This window comes from Emydura macquarii, unplaced genomic scaffold, assembly GCF_026122565.2.
Source record: "Emydura macquarii macquarii isolate MOO-44397 ecotype Brisbane River unplaced genomic scaffold, CSIRO-AGI_Emac_v2 contig_374, whole genome shotgun sequence".
NCBI lineage: Eukaryota > Metazoa > Chordata > Testudines > Chelidae > Emydura > Emydura macquarii.
The window spans coordinates 8561189-8580892 of NW_027130511.1; the positions used below are offsets into that span (position 1 = coordinate 8561189).

At 38.4% G+C, this 19704-nt stretch overlaps 1 protein-coding gene across 7 annotated transcripts in view; it reads right to left on the bottom strand.

The window, feature by feature from the left end:
• Positions 1–19704, bottom strand: part of MIA2 (MIA SH3 domain ER export factor 2) — a 60674-nt gene that overhangs the window by 21421 nt on the left and 19549 nt on the right. For 6 of the 7 annotated variants that reach the window (XM_067533699.1, XM_067533725.1, XM_067533732.1 and 3 more), the window contains 9 exons: positions 18508–18639; positions 9961–9982; positions 9748–9836; positions 9190–9261; positions 8248–8358; positions 5970–6041; positions 4595–4699; positions 777–899; positions 91–211 (listed from right to left, as the gene is read on the bottom strand). In XM_067533699.1, coding sequence (XP_067389800.1) covers positions 91–211; positions 777–899; positions 4595–4699; positions 5970–6041; positions 8248–8358; positions 9190–9261; positions 9748–9836; positions 9961–9982; positions 18508–18639 — 847 coding nt within the window. The remainder of the gene's footprint in view (positions 1–90; positions 212–776; positions 900–4594; positions 4700–5969; positions 6042–8247; positions 8359–9189; positions 9262–9747; positions 9837–9960; positions 9983–18507; positions 18640–19704) is intronic. The other variant, XM_067533708.1, reaches the window with a different exon arrangement.

Genomic DNA, 19704 nt, shown 5'->3' on the forward strand with positions numbered 1-19704 from the left:
ATTCTCTTTTCCCAATTAACCTATACTTTTGGGGGTTGGATGGGGTGGGACGGGGGAGCGCTTAGGTAAGAAGTTGTCCTGAGACTGTACCTAAAAGCTCTCCATTTTCTGTTTCACCCTTTATATCAACATCCCAGTGGTTATCTTCAGTGTTGTCTTCTTCTATTGCTGAGCTCCAGTCTTTCATTTTCAACAAACATTCCGTCAATGACTAAATGTTACCAATATAAATAAAAATCCAAAATGAAAAAACAAACACAAGCAGTGAAACTCTGACTATCACACTAAGTCATATTTTAAACCTTTTGCTGTACTTAATTAATTTCTCATTAATATATCAAACTGGCGTGCTATCTAGGATTCTACATATTCCACTACTTATCCATTAAACCAAATGCAAGAAGCAGACCAGTAGTTACGTACCACAAAAGGCTCTTAAGTGTGCTAATTGGTATATCTGAAGAGTTTTGTATTTTTTATACATATAAAGTGTCTGCAAAGTAAGATTCTTTTAGACTGCAAGTACTCCTATTTATTTCAAATTTTGGTTTCTAGGAGTCTGTGGCCCTTGGATAGTGTCCCAATGGACTCAAAGAATTCAAACCTCAACAAAAGCAACTTTGTTTGCCCAGGGTGGTGGGGGAAGAGGAGGAGAATAAGATAAACTAAAAATAAAAGTTAATGCGATAAGTAAATTGAAACAATTTAACAACCTCTTCTCATCCTAATATTTTGCATCTCCATAACACAGAAGTCAGTTAAGTACAGTAATTTACCTTGACTTGACTTTCCTTATTTTTCAGAGCTTCCTCCATATCTGCTTTAGATGATTCAAACATTTTTGTTTGTTCATTTAGTTCACTAAATCGTTCACCCCATCCTTCGGCTTCTTGTAAAAGCTAGAAAAAGAAGTATAGCAGATAAATGGGACAATCTATTAGAAGCTGAAAATCAAGAATAATCGCTCAATGTTTTTCACATTTCAACAATAATTAGCCCTATGTACACCACACTCAAAGGCAGCAAATCTCGGGTGAGTGTCTTGAACCCTCTTCCACACCTGTCCATGAAAACTAACCAAAATTAATGATTGGGTAATGCTGAAGAGCTCATCAGTGAAACATTTTATATTATTGTCCTGTTCTCTAATTTATCATCAGTTGCACTAACTCTCTAGCGTAAAACCAAGTTTAACTGACTATTTCAACCAATATTTTAGCCAAAACATACAGAATATAAAGAAGCCAGTTAAAATAAAATACTGAGTTTTTGGCTAACAACCAACCACAACAGATTCCTGGGAACAGGTTAAAGGGAAAAGACATTCATTTCCCACACTCTCTCCTTAAGCTACAGAACTTTTTCCCTTTTCACCCTAAGAGAAATGTGAGAAGACAGTATTTAAATTTTCACACCTGTGGGAAAATAGAAAAACATGCCTAAAAATAATAATGGATATTGTCCATCAAAATTATAAAAATAAATAAATAAAACTTAATTCTGCCAAGCCTGGCCTACTCATGTGATAAAATGAAGTAAATGATAACAGTCACCTTTCTGACACAGGATATGCCCTTTCAAATAGTAAAAATCACATGCTCGTCACAACAGTTAGTGGACAGAACCACACAAACTAGAAAAGTGAAAAAAGGGAAAGTTTCATTTTTCGAAATACTGCTGTCATCACTAAATCCCCTTCACTGATAAGCAACTACACTTTAAAAATGCATTCTACAAGAGTCAAAGAAATGGTGAACCAAACCTGATTCTTGTACACCGTAAGAATTATAGCAGATCAAAAGGACAAGGATTTTGCAGTGATCTAAGATAGTATGCATTCCTACTGTTTTAATTAGAAAATACAGTGTAAAATGTTCATAAACAGTTCCCTTGTTCAAACTAAGAATCTAATCCTCTCTTTGATATATCATATATCTATGAGGAGGGTAGCAGATCTATTATAGTAGTTATGGTGATGATGTGCCAGAGGATTATAACCCATTTTTATAAAAAGGACCAAGGAAGAAAGTGCACTGATTTCCATGAACAAAAAACACACTTTTGCTACCTTTTGAGTGAAAATGAAATTCCATCTTTAACAAGGTAAGAAAAAGACATACAAACTTAAAAAAAAAAAAAAAAAAAAAAAAAAAAGGGTGTTTGTGTTCTAATAAAGAAAAACAAATTCTTTGCCTACAATGTTTTCATCACGAAAAAAACCAAATAAGCAAGACAGACAACTTTCATTTCCTTTTCTCATTGGTCTATCAGTAAGGCTTTTTTCTCACAGGGAGCATACCAAATACGATGCAAGAGTGGAAAATTGCAGCATGCACTTGTTCAATTCATTAAAAATTTCAACACAAACCCCTAAATACACTAAATGTCCTGGTTTTGAATATGTCATGCAAGTTTATTTTACCTAGAAGGAATCCCAAAAAGATTATAATAAAAGGAGTCAATTATGACCATATGAAAACTCTGCTGAAAACAGATTTTGATTTATGTAAAATTATTAAATATAAAGTTAAGTCATTTTCACCATTTAGTATTGTCTTGCTTAAGGGTCCCTTTTTACAGAGGAGAAGCAGCAAAAGAACAACAACATGTTCATGTCACAAAGATACAAGACACTCGTCTGTTAACTTTTTTTTTATTAGCACTGCTTCCCTGACCTTAGGGATACAAACTACAAATACAGCAAGGAGCGCAAGTAGGAAAAAAGACCAAAGGAATGGACTTAAAGCAAATAAGAAAATACATGAGGATAATTTTCTTCTCCTTATAACCAAGTAACCTGATCCACCACCCTCTCTACACTAACTACTTCCAATCAACTACTTCTCTGTTCCTTCTTGCATATGACATGTTTGCTTTGCATATATGACAAATGTTTGCCAGTTTGACCAACCACTTCACATAGCAAAAAATGAAACTTATCTTTGACCACCACTACACTTCCATTCTCACTGTTGATAACCGAGCTTTGTGAGAACTAGAATTTCCCACCCATGTAAAATTTCACATTTCCAAAAATACCGTTCTGAATTAAAACAGGAAATCAGATATGGAACATTTTCCATATAAGACTTAAGATTGTGTTTCAGAAGAATCAAAATGGAATTTTTCAAAATGGTCCCAGCAATCCTAGGTTTTGGTTCTGCAGTAAGTCCACCTGGTAGGCTGTGGTGAAGCTAGGATGTCCAGGAAGCCTATGCTCCCCAGCAGCCAACCAGGCAGGCTGCCAAGAAGCCAGACGCCTGGAAGCCCTGGCTCCCAAACTCCCCACCAGGCAAGCTGCTAAGGAGCTGGGTAGGTGGGCAGCTGAGCAGGAAACCAGGTAGGTTTCTGTCAAAATCTACATATTCCTGCAGAACATTTCAATTTTGACTAACTGGCATTTTCTGACAGAAAAATGTTTTGTTGGAACATTTCTGACCAGCTCTAGCTGATAATTCCAATATTGTACACATCACCCAGGCCTTCAGCTTCTGAACTCTATTGTCTTCCCTTCTTCCACAAAGCTGATGAATCATTCCTCTTCTGGTTTATAACAGCTAAAATCCTTGTTCACTGTCTGGTTCATCTCTTGCCTAACTACTCCAATACCCTCCTATCTGGCCTCCCCACTTCTTACATTGCTCTCCTTCATTATGTCCCAAATGCTACTGCGGTAACAGTTTTTCTCCCTCACCTGCCACTCTGCTAAGTTACACTCCTATTTAAACCCTTTCTTGGGCTCGTCTACACTAGTGAGTTTTATCAACAAAAAATCAGCTTTTGTCAACAAAACAGTGATGGTGTACAAATTAAAATGCTTTTCCTACTGATGTAACTCCCCTGCTATGTGGACATAATAAACCACCTCAACAGGAGGTGTAGGGCTTATTTTGGCTTAGTGAGGGTGAGACAGTGTCAATGTGGACACTGAGTCCCTTATGTCGGCTGTGGGGCTATCGTTCTTGTCAATTTCCCAGCTCTGTTCTTACTACGGTGGCTATAAGTCGACCTATGTTAGGTCGACTTATTTTTCTAGTGCAGACAAGACCTGTGTCTTTGTCTTCTGGTCCACACTTTTATGGAGTACCTCAGTGTTGCACTTGCTAAATCATTCTTATTTCTTCCAAAACCTCTTTTTGCTCAGCAAAACTTTTTTCCACCTCCTTTGCATCCTTCTCTCAGTATCACACTGGTGCTTTCTTCATGCTGCCCTTTATGGCTGGAACAGTATTTCACACCTTACTTATTAGAATTTCTTGTCTCACACATGTGCACACGCGCACACATGCACGTGCACGCTCCATAAAGCCTAAAAATAAAGGAGAGATCGATCCAAGGAAAGTATTTTAAATAAAGTTATTCAAACAAACAAGAAATTCTTTTTTTTTTTTAATTTATAATGATCTCCAGGAATATTATGTTCTTCAAAAGCTGAGTTCTCCTCTTTCCATTTACCTATCCCCCATAACCAGCCTGCTCAGTCATTTTGTTGTGTTCAATTTGGTGATGAACTCCTTAGAGCAGGGACCATATCTTTAGTGGTGTAGAAAGTGCCATGCATACCTACAATCCTAGTTATGTAGTAAGAACATACCTGTTTCTCGCTTTCCTGGAGATGAAAGTTTTCCTGTATTGCATCTTGGACAGATGTCTCAAGTCTCTCTTTATTAATGTGAAATACTTTTAATGTGGTCTTCGCCTAAAAATAATAGAAGAAAGTGAACTGATTCAACAATATATATGAAGATATCTGAAGGTTTTGTTCAACATCTTCATTAATGAGCTAAAGGATGGGATAGATTGCACCCTCAGCAAGTTTGCAGATGACACTAAGCTAGGGGGAGTGGTAGATACCCTGGAAAGTAGGGATAGGGTACAGAGTGACAGACAAATTGGAGGATTGGGCCAAAAGAAATCTGATGAGGTTCAAGAAGGACAAGTGCAGAGTCCTCCACTTAGGACAGAAGAATCCCATGAACAGCCCCAGACTGGGGACCGCCGGGCTAGGCAGAAGTTCTGCAGAAAAGGACCTTGGGGGTTACAGCGGATAAGAAGCTGGATATGAGTCAGCAGTGCGCCCTGGTTGCCAAGAAGGCTAATAGCATATTGGGCTGCATTAGTAGGAGCATTGCCAGCAGATCGAGGGAAGTGATTATTCCCCTCTATTTGGCACTGGTGAGGCTGCATTTGGAGTATTGTGTCCAGTTTTGGGCCCCCCACTACAAAAAGGATGTGGACAAGTTGGAGAGAGTCCAGCGGAGGGCAACAAAAATGATTAGGGGGCTGGAACACAAGACTTCTGAGGAGAGGCTGAGGGAACTAGGCTCGTTTAGTCTGCAGAAGAGAAGAATAAGGGGGGATTTGATAGCAGCCTTTAACTACCTGAAAGGGGGTTCCAGGGAGGATGGAGCTAGGCTGATCTCAATGATAGTAGATGACAAAACAAGGACAATGGTCTCAAGTTGCAGTGGGGGAGGTCTTCGTTGGATATTATGAAAAAGTTTTTCACTAGGAGGGTGGTGAAGCACTGGAATGGGTTACCTAGGGAGGTGGTGGAATCTCCATCTTTAGAGATTTTTAAGCTGCGGCTTGACAAAGCCCTGGCTGGGATGATTTAGCTTAGGTCAGTCCTGCTTTGAGCAGGGGGTTGGACTAGATGAGCTCCTGAGGTCCCTTGCAACTTTAATATTCTATGATTCTAAGATCCAATAGCCTGTTGCTGCTTACAGTAAGTTTCTTGGCAATGTATGTTTTATGACTGTGTACTAACAAAACAAAGTGTAACTTAATGGCAATCGCCATCCTCTCTTTTGTAAAACAAATCACCTACCACATACCAAAAAGTAGGACTGAATCCTAGAAGGAGAGTATTCATATTCACGTAAAGTAATTCTTGTATAATTTGTGATAAAACAATTTTAGTATTTGATTTACATAATTTGAACAAAAATGTCAGATCTTGGACTTACTTCTGCCACTTGTGATTGGATAGATTTTGCTTCATTTTCTAAAGATTCCATTCTTCTCTGCATTTCAGCCATCTGCAAAGCCATAATATTCATTTTCATACAAGTTCTTCCAGAAGTTTGACTAAAATTTTTTTGGGAAACTAATTTTAGGAGATAAATTTTCAGCAAATACTACTAAAATGTATTCCTGTAAAATATTTCTTTATAAAATGTAAGGATGGTCTTTGCAAGTTTGACAATACCAGTTTTCTTTTCAAAGATTTTCCTTAAGGCAGATTTTGACTGTACTATAGTAACATATGATTACATACTAATGTCTTTTTACTTTTCTTGTAATATACTGTTTCTTTGTACAATGCTTATAATATGTATCTTACATCCACTGTCTGGGATATTGGAGGATAATTAAATAAATCAATTTTCCTAAAAGTATTTTAAGAAAGGATTTCCACATGCAGGATATTTAAAAATGCCTGCTGAGTAAGCCTCCAACTATTATTCCTTTACAGCTTTTAAAAGAGTGAAAGTGGTTCACTGAATTTACCACTCTTAAAAATCCCTCTGTCAATTAGTTCATAAAGTAACATCACTGGCATCATGGGCAAAAAGGCAAGGGAGTGACCACTGTGGAAATGGAATCATAAGATGGCGTTTGCCGCGCCACATACACTCATGCCAACCCAGAAGCAGCCTAGAGAGAGTTGACTCAGCAACATGAACTGCACGTAGGTATTGCCTTGTAAGGGAATGGCACAGGTTTTGGCCATATCACCTTGACGCTACCTTATAAGGGGATGGCATAGGTGTAGACCATATCACCCTATAAGGAAATGGCTAAGGCATAGGTGACATCACCTGGCCGGTGCATGGTCAGTGAGTGCCCAGCGATGTGTAAGCCTTTGGTTGGCTGACAGCCAAAAATAACCTTAAAAGGTTATGCAGCAAATAGTAGTCAATGGCCACCAAGGCATAAGCAAACTGTTGCAGGTAAAAACTATAAAAGCAAGACGACAAGCAACAGTAAGGAGAGAGGAAACGGAATCACCTAACACCCAGCATCTCACATGTGTTAGTTCAGTGGGCTGACGCATTTTCCCCGGCCTGCTTCGCCACGGACTGATCACCTGGTAGGCGACTCTCCCCGTCTGCAGAATCTAAGGCAGGCGGCAAACTGAATCTGGCTAACATGCTGTATTATTGCTTAAGCTTTGTAGGTATAATCTAACTGTTATTTGTCATTTGTGTTGTAAACCGTCTTGGGAAACTCCATATTCGGGCACCCTAGTGTCACACAAGTGACAGCTGTGTGTTGATCTGGTGAGATCATTAACGCAAAAGTCCTGGGTGGCGCATTTTGTTCTTTCGCGCACGGAGTTCCCCTTAACCTTTGCTATCATTTGTTTAGAATAAAACGTTTTTAATTAAAAGAAATCAGCCTCGTCTGTCACTTTAACCTCCCGTATCCTATAAACGAACTTTTTCCCGGTACCGCTTGGTTCCGACACGTCAACCATGATTCATAAGGGCTCTATTGTTGTTTTATACAGGCTGATACACAGCAGCTCTGTGGACTTCCCTACTTACATAGCGGTAGAAGTTGTTCTGAGAGGTACTTCTCCTCTGATAGCAACCACAAAATGCTTGTTTAAGCATTATCTGCCCAAACAAGACTGCCCCCCACTTCCTGAATATACCCAAGATGGAAGCAATTTACTTTGGCTGACAATAAGCATCATCAATGGGAAATAGCACAACACTGTAGGAGAGGGAAGGGAGAAGGGGGGGGAAATAAGATTAGCTATTGATAAATGAGCCTAAACCATGGCATTTTTGGAGTTCCCCCCTAAAAAAAAGATTCCCCCATCCCAGCAGAGAGAGTGTTTTGTTTTCTAAATAAAAAGAAAATTAAAATTCAGGGAATGGTCTCTAAATCATATATTTTAAAGTTTATTTGGAATCATTAAATAAATTGCAAAGAAAAAGTTTTTTAAAAAAATCACAACTGCTGAAGAAGTCTCTTCTTACTACCCTTGCTATGTGGGACATTCAACCTACAGCTGTATCTTTATCGCCTAAATATTTGCATGTTAGTTTCTGAACCTTAACTATCTGGGATTGTCCCTTGAATAATTTTTAAAACAAAATTAAAAATGGAAAGAAAAACCGTCTTTTCAGTACGTCTTCTCAGAGAAATACATCAGACTATACACAAACATAAAATGTTAGATTTTTCTACAAAGTTATCTGAATATGAAAAAATGATTTTTCTGAAACTCACCGAGTCATCTTGCTCTGATCGCTTAGATTTCTCTTCTTTCAACTCTTTTTCTAAATTCTCTATTTCATCCTTGAGTGCAGCGTTAGACTTGTTCAGTTTTTCACAGGTTGCCTAAAACAAGTTCATTTTGATAGTTAACCTACTGAAACTTAGTTATAAAGTAATTAAATATAGACAAGTATAGTGTGTTTTAATGGAACACTTTAATAAGATACAGAGATCCAAAGGGGCTCAGAAATTAAGGCTGCACTGAGATTTGTGTTTAATCTAGGGATTAAGACACTTACTCTGAACAACCTTATTCCCAAATCTCAGAGCATTTACTCCAAGAACAGAATAAATTTAAGTAAATTTGTCAGTTTATTAGTTATATACATTTTAAAATTGGCCCATGAAAAGTATGGTAAGTCTAGCCTTTTTGGGGGACTCTCTAGCAAATAAATTCCTGATCTTTGAGATCTAGATTATAGCAACATTTTATACACATGCTATTTTAAGTTTATTAATGTGTAATTTTTGGATCAGAACTATTAGCCAATTTTAAAATTTATGCTGCAATGTTTGTCAAAATGTATTTTTTCAATTAATATTGTGGGACACATTTGATTTTGCATCAGTTATTTGAGGAAAAATGGGTTTGTACAACATATTTTTACAGAACATTGCCTGTGGAAAGCAGACAGAGAAAGCTCTCTGCATAATTATTTGCTCCAAAATTAATTGCCTGCATGTCTGATTCTCTCCATAATTAATTTCTCTGCATAAGTGACCCACTCCATAATTAATTCATTGCCTCACTTTGTTACTGGCTTGAGAAACCCTGGGTTAGCAAAACAATTCCATGGATAAAAAAAAAATACACTTCTGACACCTTCAGTTTTTCCTGAAACACCACCTCAATTATACAAAAAAGCTGCTGTTTTTCTTTTAGTCTGTTTTTACCTCAATATGTGACGTATCTGTTGACTCTTTCAGAAGACTGGCATCCTTTAGCGATAATTCTAAGTCTTCATACTGAAAGGGATACTTGATATCAAAATGTATGTAAGATCCAAAACTGTTTAAAATATTAAATTAATTTATGACGACATTCAAAACACTAAGGGATGTATTTTTAAAGGTATTTAGGCACCCTAGACATGAATTCCCAATATGTGCCAGGCATGTAGGCCCTTCTGAAAATCCTACTAAGTGCCTACATGCATCTTTAGGTGCCTAAGTATCTTTAAAAAATCTGGCCCTAAGAGCTTAGCATATAGAGCATAAAGCAAAAACATACAGGAGTACAGTTCCAATGCAGTGTACTATACTAGGATTTAAGAGCAGAATGCATTAAAATCTGTATCACATTTAAAAGGGAAAAACAGAATTTCAAGATCATAAATATATAAGCTTTTAATATTTAAGCTTAAATAAAGCTTCTGGTGCTTAACAGAACTACAATGGCTCAATATGCTAAAACATACATTGGAGGGGGGGAAAAAAACAAATAAGAGTTACCTCTTTCTTGTAGAGGCTAAGTTTTTCAAGAACTTTGCATTTGTCTTCAAGTAGTTCAGCAACTTCACTGGCAAGCTGTTTTTCCCTTCCTACAAAGAACAGTAGCTCCATTTTGTTACATTCAAGTTATTAAAAACGAACAGAAAAATAATTAAAAATTAACAGTATAGCTAGAAGCATGCTCCACAGAAATAATAAGGAAAGTTAACTTACCTATATAAAGTCTGCTTTTAACCTGAAACAAAAAGAACAAGTACTGAAATGTCTGTTATGTTACACAGCATGCAAGGATGAGATGATTCAGTTTTTAGCCTCATCTTCTCTGTGTCCTTTACTTAACATTACAATGTTTACTTAATCTACAGTAACTGTGGTTCTTTGTGATGTTGTAGTCAGCATGGATCCCACCATAGGGGTATATCCATCTCACATACATGAAACTGGAGGTGTTTTTGAATAGCAGTGTCTGATGGGGCTGTGCATATGTTCCGTGCCTCCTCACGCTCCTTTAGAGAGTATAAAGGATGGGGCAGCTGCAGCCCTCCCCTAAATTCCCTCACCATTTAAAGCCCGTGATGGCTGAGAACTTTGAAAAGCAGACGTGGAAGGTGGGATCCACACTGACTGTGTCCATTTTGAAGAACAAATGTTACTATAGGTGAAGTAATGATTCTCTCTTTGAGTATGCATCAGTATGGATCCCACTTTAGGTGACTGAGGAGCAATATGCTCCCTACGCAGCAAGAGTGAGGAGTTTGTTGTATCAGTCAAACAGTAATTGAAGTATTGCTCCTGAATTTGGCATTTGACTCAGCTGCCATGTCTACAACACGTTTGACGAAAGTCAGTGGGTTGTTCCACACTGCAGATCTCAGAGACTGACAGGCAGAAGATGTTGCCAGTTCCCTGGTGGAGTATGCCTTGATTTCGGAGGGAGAGTATGTAGCTTTTTCTCTGGGTATTGAGTGAGGTTTCGGAAAAAAGAATGGCAAGGTAACTCATTCTTCAGGTGGAACTGCAAGACTATCTAAGGGATGAACTTTAGGGGGGTCTCAGTATGGAAGGATGTGCAAAGTATAGAGCTGCCACCTGTCCAGGTTTTCCCAGGATCATTGCTTTTTTTGAGGTAGCTGTCCTGGGCAATCTGTAAGGGTGAACAGTATGTAGTACCAGCTGTCTAGTTTTATGAGCTAAAGATCATCTCAGCTGTCCTGTTCTTTTATACCTCAGAGGTGGCAACCCTAATAAAGTGGTCTGGCCATGAGGGCATGGAGCTCATTGACTCCCTATGCTGAGGTGATGGCAACCAGAAACACTGTTTTAATGACAAGGAAATGTACTGAGCAATCCGACAGTGGTTCAAAAGGAGTCAACCTGTGAAACTCATTGCCAGGGGATGCGGTGAAGGCCAACAGTATAACTGGATTAAAAAAAAAAATTCATGGAGATTAGTCCATCAACAATTATTAGCCAAGATGGTCAGGGATGCAACCTCATGCTCTAAGTATCCCTAAATCTTTAACTGCCAGAAGCTGGGACTGGATGCCAGGGAATGGATCACTCAATAATTGCTCTGTTCTGTTCTGTTCATTCCCTCTGAAGCCTCTGGCACTGGCGACTGATGGAAGTCAGGATACTGTGTTGGCCAAAATCTTGTTTTTTAAATATATGTAAGAACAGAGCAAAAACACCCCCACCCCCCTTCCTACCAAAAGGCACACCAGTCTGAATCAAAAGCTAAAACCTCAAACTGACTCTTACTGTTCTACCCTTTTAAATGTTAATTCAAGTCTGTCTGTACTTTGTATAATTTTAAGATTGTTTGTAAATGTCTGTACCATGTCCACTGGCCAGTTTATCTGTTAATTTTACCAGCTTCCAATATATTTGTAAAAATTCTATTCTAAGTACAAAAGCCACACTGTGCAATGTAATGTATCTAATTGTGAAAGACACTATCAAAATGAAATAAGGTTTGCTCTAAAAATAATATGTAAGTTCTCGGCTAGGAGTTGGCCCTGAGTGATTGAAGTGTGAATGGCTGAGCAATTGAGTTGGGTGTAGACAAAAAGAGTGATTGAACAATTGGTCTGAGTAAGGGATATCGAAACAGACATGAAGAAAACACCAACCTCACCTAAAACGCTTGAGGGAAGAAGAAAGAAGCAAAGATGATCAAATGGCCGAAGAGGAGCCACCCTGATAACTTTGGAGTCAGCACATTTCAAAGGACAAAATCTGATCAGGCTTGCAACAATGTGGGTGATTAAGGATCACACCAAGAATGCAGTTGCAGCATGACAATGTAAAACCCATAGACTGACATGGGGTCCTTTCCCTATAAAATGGGACAAGAAGATGAAGGCTGGAGGTTTGGGTCTACAACATCACATCAGCCAGGAGTACCGATGCGCATCGGCAGAACCTTGCTCCTCATCCTCATGTTCTAGTCACCTGGCCAGTGACTATCATGAGCACCAAGAAGCTGGTAACTATGACATCTGGAAGATCCCTATGTATGTTTGTCTGTCTCTATCTGTGTGTGCCTGTCAGTGTGTGTGAATGTGAATGAAAGCATCAATTGAAACATGTGTCTCTGTAATTTGTAGTATTGATATAATGTTAATACTGTTTTCCTAGTGTTTACATTATTAGTAATGCTATTTCATTGGTAAAGCACAATATTGATATTATTGCAGTGATACTTTTCTTTTCTTTGATACTATCTACAGAAGTTTCTGTGTTCACAATAAACGTGGCTTGTTGCCTTATCCCCTAATAAGAACCTGTAATATTTGTTATTTGGGTAACAACTGGACTATGGACCATTAGAATGGCTATACAGGGTCAGACCTATGTTCTTCTGAGTCTCCATGAGTTTTAGGAGGACTATGTTGAGGGCCCACGTGAGAGTCAGGTCTCTAACCAGAGAGTAAATATGAAAGAGGCCCTTGAGGAATTTTAATACTGTCAAATGTGAGATGATCAAGAATGACTGTACCAGAGCGTAACAGAACAATATTACTGCAAGGTGGACCTTAAGAGAGTTAAATGCTAGTCCAGCATGTTTCAGGTGCAGCATGTAGTCTGGGACCTTCAATATCAAGAACTCTACTGGTTCTAGATCATGTCGGGCTGCCCATATGAAAAAATCCTTGCTATTTTGAGGAGCAAGTCTTCCTAATGGAAGATTTCCCACTTTGTATGAGGACTTCCTGAATCTATAAGAAGCAGTTTCTGTCAGTAGTGCTCAGTCAGCCAACATCCAACCCATCGAGTGCAATGACTGCAGAACTGAGTGCAGTATCTGACCCTGGTTCTGAGATATTATGTCCAGACAGGTTGGGTGACGTATGGGTCTGTCCTTGTGGAATGACACTGACCTCTGCCCGAAGTCCTCACCTCTGTGTTTGGAAAAGTCTCTCTGTGCCGAACTTAGGTACTGGGGGTGTTGAGATCAGTGCTGAGTCTCTTCTCGGTGCCCTCTTCTCTGCACTGGTCTTTGGCATCGCTTGATAGGGAAACAGATGAAGCTGGCTTATCTATTAGCTGTTCTACGTAGCTTGTCTCCTCAGGTCTGATGAGACCTTCATGGATTGATCCAGGAGATTAAACTTTCACCTCATATCTTGTGACTTATGCAGAGAATGACAGCACGGTGGTTCAGCAATATCTGACTTTCCTAAGCAGAAGACGTACCTACTGTGTTCATCTTTCAGGGGAAATAGTCCATCACAGAACTTGAAGCTGGCATATTTCAAGTCCACCATATCAAGTAGCTTTGTACTGAGAGATCCATACACGTGGGTCTACCTACCAGTACTCAAGCCCAGATGGGTCAATACAGATCATAGTGGTCATATGCTAAAATATTAAGAGTTCTGAAGGTTTGTAGGAGGTTTTGAGTGGTTTAGCCAAACCTAGGATCAGACATTCACAGATTAGAAGAAAATGAGAGATGGTTGCAGTCTTTCTGCCCTTTATGCCCTCATACAGGAGCAAGACAAGGCAAAAGGTGCATGCACAGCGTAGAAAGATACTATTATTTTTAAAAAAGGCCTTGCATACAAGAGGTTCAGACACACCTACAGTGGGATCTACACTGTCACATACTCGAAGAAATACCCTTACATTGATAAAGTGTTAGCCAGACTGGACACCTGGGATCAAGGACAGATTAGAGATTCTAAGCCAGTGATACTTAATTAGATCTACCTGTGAGCTGATTTGAGAATTTTATGAGAGGCTTACAAAAAAAGGCACACCTTCAGTTGTCAATAAATAAAGAGCTTGATTGTAACATAAATATTAGTGTTTCTATCTTTTAACAAAGATTATAAATCAACACCACCACCTGCATTTGTGGCAGTCTTTAATGGGAGAGGTGATATCGACAATCACTGGCAAGCTTTGTGAAGAGTGATTTGTAAGAGGTCCAGGCAAGGCTCATGCACTGGTGAAGATGCTCATCTGTCAGGTGATTGCAGTGTTGTTTTTTAATAAAGTATGTGGGTAGAAAACCCAGATTCGCAGAGGAATGTTGATCGGAACACTACTAAAAACCAGATGGCTAGATTCTGGCTATTTTGAAACTGGTCAGCATTAAGTCCAGAAATCACAAAGACCCATGTCTCTGAATTTTACCTTCAAGACATCTGAGTTCTGGAGCCTTGCAATTTCTAATTGAAAAGCACTTTCATCAATTGAATCAAGAACGTTTTTTGCTTCAGAAGGGCAAGGTCCATGGGCAGAAACAACAAACTGACCACAAACAAATAAAAGCAAATCCTTTGGAATTTTAAAATTCTCAAATTGCATTTTAAAATTTTCAATCAGATTGTTTAGGAATTCTTGCATTGTTTTCATCTGTTACATCTGTAGCAACAACACACAATGTGGGAAAGTGCAACATCTTTCCTGTTAAGTCAGTCTGAAAGATTTAAAGATTCCTCTGAAAGGTGCACACTTTTTCAAACAGATCCCCAACACTGCTTGCATGGCCCTGGAGCTGCAAGTTGAGGGAATTCAAGTGACCAATAATATCACACAGAAAAGTTACTTGTGACATAGAGGGGACATCATTCATAAATTCCAGGAACTCCCAAGCCTTATTCATCTTGTGGTTTGAAAGAAATTCTATTATTTCTTTTTGAAGCACACAAAGCCTCTAACACATGCTCCCTACTTAACCAGTGAGCTAGTGTGCTGCAACAGGTCACTGTATTCGGTTGAAATGTCTTGTAAGAGAGCTTTAAAAAGACAATGTTGCAAGCTAGAAGTTGAATGTATGTAGTTCACTAATTTCATCACAATATCTATTGTTTTTTTCAAGTCCCCAGACAACTTACCGCACAGAACAGTCTAATGAATGATGCAGTGAAATGTATTTAATGAAGTGTGTATCACTGCCAAATGTGAAGCAAAGCCCTTCTCTCTCCCTGTCATGAAGAAACTTCCATCTGTAACTAGCAAATTTACACTTTTTGCAGATCTAAACCATTTTTTCAAAAAAAGCCTTTTATCTTTTTAAGAAATGATCTCTCCCATGGTGTAGGTTTCTAATAGTATTAAGGACAAAAATTCTTCCTTTAAAATTTCACTATCATAAAATCTAACAAACAGCGATATCTGGGAAGTGTCACTTAAAATCGCTTGATTTGTCTATTGCAAGAGACATGCATTTGGTGGTTTTTAAATCAGAAAGCAGTGCTAACAAATAATCCTTGTAAATTACCTACAATCTTCGCACTGCCCTGGAATCAGACAGAAGAACTTGTTTCATATGGTTCACGTCATCTCTCTTTTTATCTCCAGCAAAAAGATCCTCCAGCATTTCCTATCACTCCTTCACAAGCCCGGCACTCAGAATGGCTTTTTTCTTTTTAGATAGTACCAACATTATCCGAAGAGAAGCAGCTATTACTTTTAATTTGAAGTGAGATACTAAGACTTCAGATTTTCAATTTCGTCATGACTTGTAAACACAGCCTATCCTCCTGGCAGTGTCACATTTCTGTACTTTGATTCGAAATGGCAGCTCATGTTACAACCTTACAGATGGATACAGTCATTTGGCATTTTAAACACAAGGGTTTTATGTTTCAATGAAGTGGCATAATAAAAAAAATCCACTGTCCAGTTTGGGTTAAAAGCTTAGTTTTTGTTGTTGACTTTGAGATACCATACCATGCCACCTTTACTTCTGCGCTGCTGCTGGCAGTGGCACAGCCTTCAGAACTGGGTGCCCAGCCAACAGCCGCCATTGTCTGGCTACCAGCCAGTGCTTAATTTGTGCTGGGACTGAACCCCACCACCTTTTTCATTACAAATTAAGCACTGCCAGTAAGTTACTTACTAAAGAAGTCATAGGCAGATGATAGGCAGCACATTACTATTTGCAAATTTAATTATAAACATTTTTTAAAGCTGGTGGGACATACAAGGAGCCTTGGTGGGCCACGTTTGGCCCGTGGGCTGCCTCTTGAGTATCACTGCTCTAGGCCTGTGGAGACTACTGACATTGGAGATGTGTGTTTGGGAAGCACAGGAGAGCAAACAGTCCATTATTGGAACACAACACCCTGCAGAGAAAGTTTTTAAGTAGGCCAGGGAGATAATTGTGTCATTCACTAAAACAGGACAGGAGGCTGAATGGACTAATGTCCAAATTAAAGAGACGTTAATTTTACACACACAGAGGAGCTTTTTCCACAGACAATTTCTGCCTCACTGATGCAAAACAAAAAGACCTACAGGTAACACACAAACAGCAATCTTGTATTTTAGGATCAAAGGGATATTAGAATTATTTTCAAACAAAAATAAAAAAGACGCTGCAGCTCAAATAGAGGAAGTTATTAATACTTTGTACCACATCTTCAAACACAGGAATCACTACATTTACCACTGGAATGCAGCAACTTCTTATGCACACTGCTGCAGCTACTTAAGAGCAAACAACCAACTAAACAGTAGCTTAGGACAGCAAGTTAAGAAAATTTAATTCATTTTGAACTGCAGGGAGAATTTAGGTCAGCAAGATGTTATTACTTTGATTGGAATTTGTCCAGGACAAAAGATAAATCTTGCACAAAAGTGTCATTAGATTTTCAATAAGTTGTGTGTCCAAGAACCTCAGTATTATGTTCCTATAAAAGAACAGTGCTCCCCAGCAACATACTGAGACACTTGTTCAGTAGTGCAACATACTGAATCACCAACATCACTTCCTTCAGCATCCTGAACTTTTCTAGGCAGGTCTGCTCCTAGTTATCCTGCAAGATATGACCAGATCACAATCCTAGCTGGTATAGTTACAATCACATACAGTCTGAAGTACCAAGCCACATGGGAGTAAAAATATCTACAAGATGTTAAGGAAGATATGGGATACTAAAATGTGCAGATGTTATTTTGGAAAATGGCTTTGAAAATTTGTCCCATAAAACGAGAAAGCAGAGAGGGGAAATTTTATCACTGTTTAATTTAATTTGCTTTTAAAAGATGAAGATCCATTTAAAAACAACCACTAAGGGCCTTGACAAGACAGGCTACAACCTAATTTTCCTCCCGTTTGAGAGATCATCATCAATTGTATGACCAGTTGACTTAAAACTCTATAATCCTTGTAATGCTGGTAAACCAGGTCAGATCAGGGCCACAAGCCAATTCACTTGTATGTTAGTGTACATCAAAGCAATTGTTAATGTATAAGTGTATATTCAGATGTTTAAACTTCATGAAAAGTAATGGGTAGTTACTTGTATTGTTCTTGCTTATCTATTCCTGTTAAAATGTAACAGTTGCAGGACTATAAATTTGCTAAATTACCCCTCAAAGAAATCTGGTGAAATACTAATGAAGGACTTAAAGACTTGAACAAAAATGCTAATTTCAAAGCAAGTGGTCATTGTGTGATGATCAGGTCAAGAACTCTAAGCGCATTCCTCACTGTCTGTCATCAAAGAAAAAACCCAAGTGGCTACAGACATTGTCAGCTAGCTTTCTGTGTAAAGGAGATATAAAAGTTGGATTCGAGGAAAGATCCTTCATCTCAGGACTATTTGGATTCTAATAAGGCAGAATAACTGAATGAGAAGACGGTGATCCCCAGAGTTCTTCTGGGTAACCCTGAAGGACTTTTGGGATACTGGCAATTTATTACATCACTGCCACAATTTGGAGTTACAAACTGTGATTTACCTGTTATATTTTACCTGATTTAACCTCTCAATAACTCATTCTTTTTTCTTCACTAATAAACTTATAGTTAAGTTTACTACAGAATTGGCTGCCAGTGTTGTCTTTGGTGTAAGGTTTGGTTGTCTTTGGTGTAAGGTCTGGAGTACCAATTGATCTGGGGTTAGTGACTGGTCCCTTAGGACTGTGAGAAACCTGATATGGTGTGATTTGAGGTTTAAATAACCTTTTATCAAAGTTCAGTTTGTCTGGGTGTTAAGACAGACAAGAGTCTAAGAGGACTATCTATGATTCCATGGTAAGACTGGTAAAGTGATCCAGGAGTTCACATTTGTTACTAGATTGGTGAAATCTAACTATGGAACACATTACCAGTTTGGAGTGTTTGCCTTTGTTTTCTGACAGTCTGCCCTGAGATAGGCACTCACAGCTGTGAGTCACTCCTGACAGCATAACACATATTTCACTTAAAAAATTAGAACTGATGAAGTTACAATTTTAACCATTTTTCTGTAAATGCATACGATCTACATAATTTTGTGTGTCATTTTGGATACTTACTGATTGATAACTTCTACACAGAAACAGTAAGACTGTAAAAACTCCAACAAGTGCAGCACAAATCACCATTTCCCATGGGAAACCATAGAGATCAGGACCCGGTCTCATACTGTCAGGCAACACTGCCACAACCTTAAAAAAAAATCAAGCAGAAGTCTGAGTGGTTAAGAGAGACAGATTTCCTGTTATTTCTGACAAATGCAGATATTGCTTATTGTTTACTGAGTCAACTATAAGACTATAAAATTCTTTGTATATTTACTTTTTCAAAACCCTGAGAAGTAGCAGATGGTTGTCAGAAGCTTTCTATTTAGTTTTTAAATCTTTTTGTTTATTTAGTAATCAGTGTACAATATAACCAAAGACACACATGGTGGGTTGAACCAGACCAGACAGCTTTTTAAGTTTTCCTTCTGAAATTGCCATTTAGGGAAAGTCTCCTTCTTGAGGTGGTTTATACGTTTCACCAGGAAGAGTGTCAGCATTAAAATACAAAATGTTTACAACATAGTTGGTGGGCAATTTATAGTGAAAGCTAAAGATATGCAAATAATTTTTCTGCTTGGCTAAAATATAGCATAAATATGTTTTATAAAATAAAATTAACAGTACAGTGTAATTGTCTATGTAAAGGCTTGTGATCTGCATAGTCTGTGGTCTATATTATTTGTACATAGATATGTACACATTATTTTCTAAACTAAAGAAAAAACAACCTGCTTAATGCAGCTCACCTTTCTATATACAACGATTAGTGTATATTTTATTCACTAAGCAGAAAGCTTAAGTCTTTCCAGCTAAGGTTGTCAGTCTACACTTGGAAAGAGCAACAACAGGCCTCCTCTGATACCATTAAAAGATATTTTGAGACAGGGTTTTCTATTTTCACAGACATCCAAAGTTCAGAGCATTTAAGAAGCCCCATGCCTCCTCACAACCAAGCCTCACTATATTTCCAATACTTGTGCCCTTTTCATCTTGACTTTCCTTAAACATTGCCATGATTAAGGCTCTGGTCCTACAAGCTGCTCCTTAGAGGTGGAGCAATTTGCAGCACTGGGGCCTAACCCAGACAGCTGACTTTTCCAGCAAAATGTAAAATATCAGAGGACGAGTTCCGTTGCAGATCAGCTGTATGTAAATGACAAAACACAAGCTCCGGTGAGTGCAGGTCACTGAAGTGCAGGCTAACGCTGC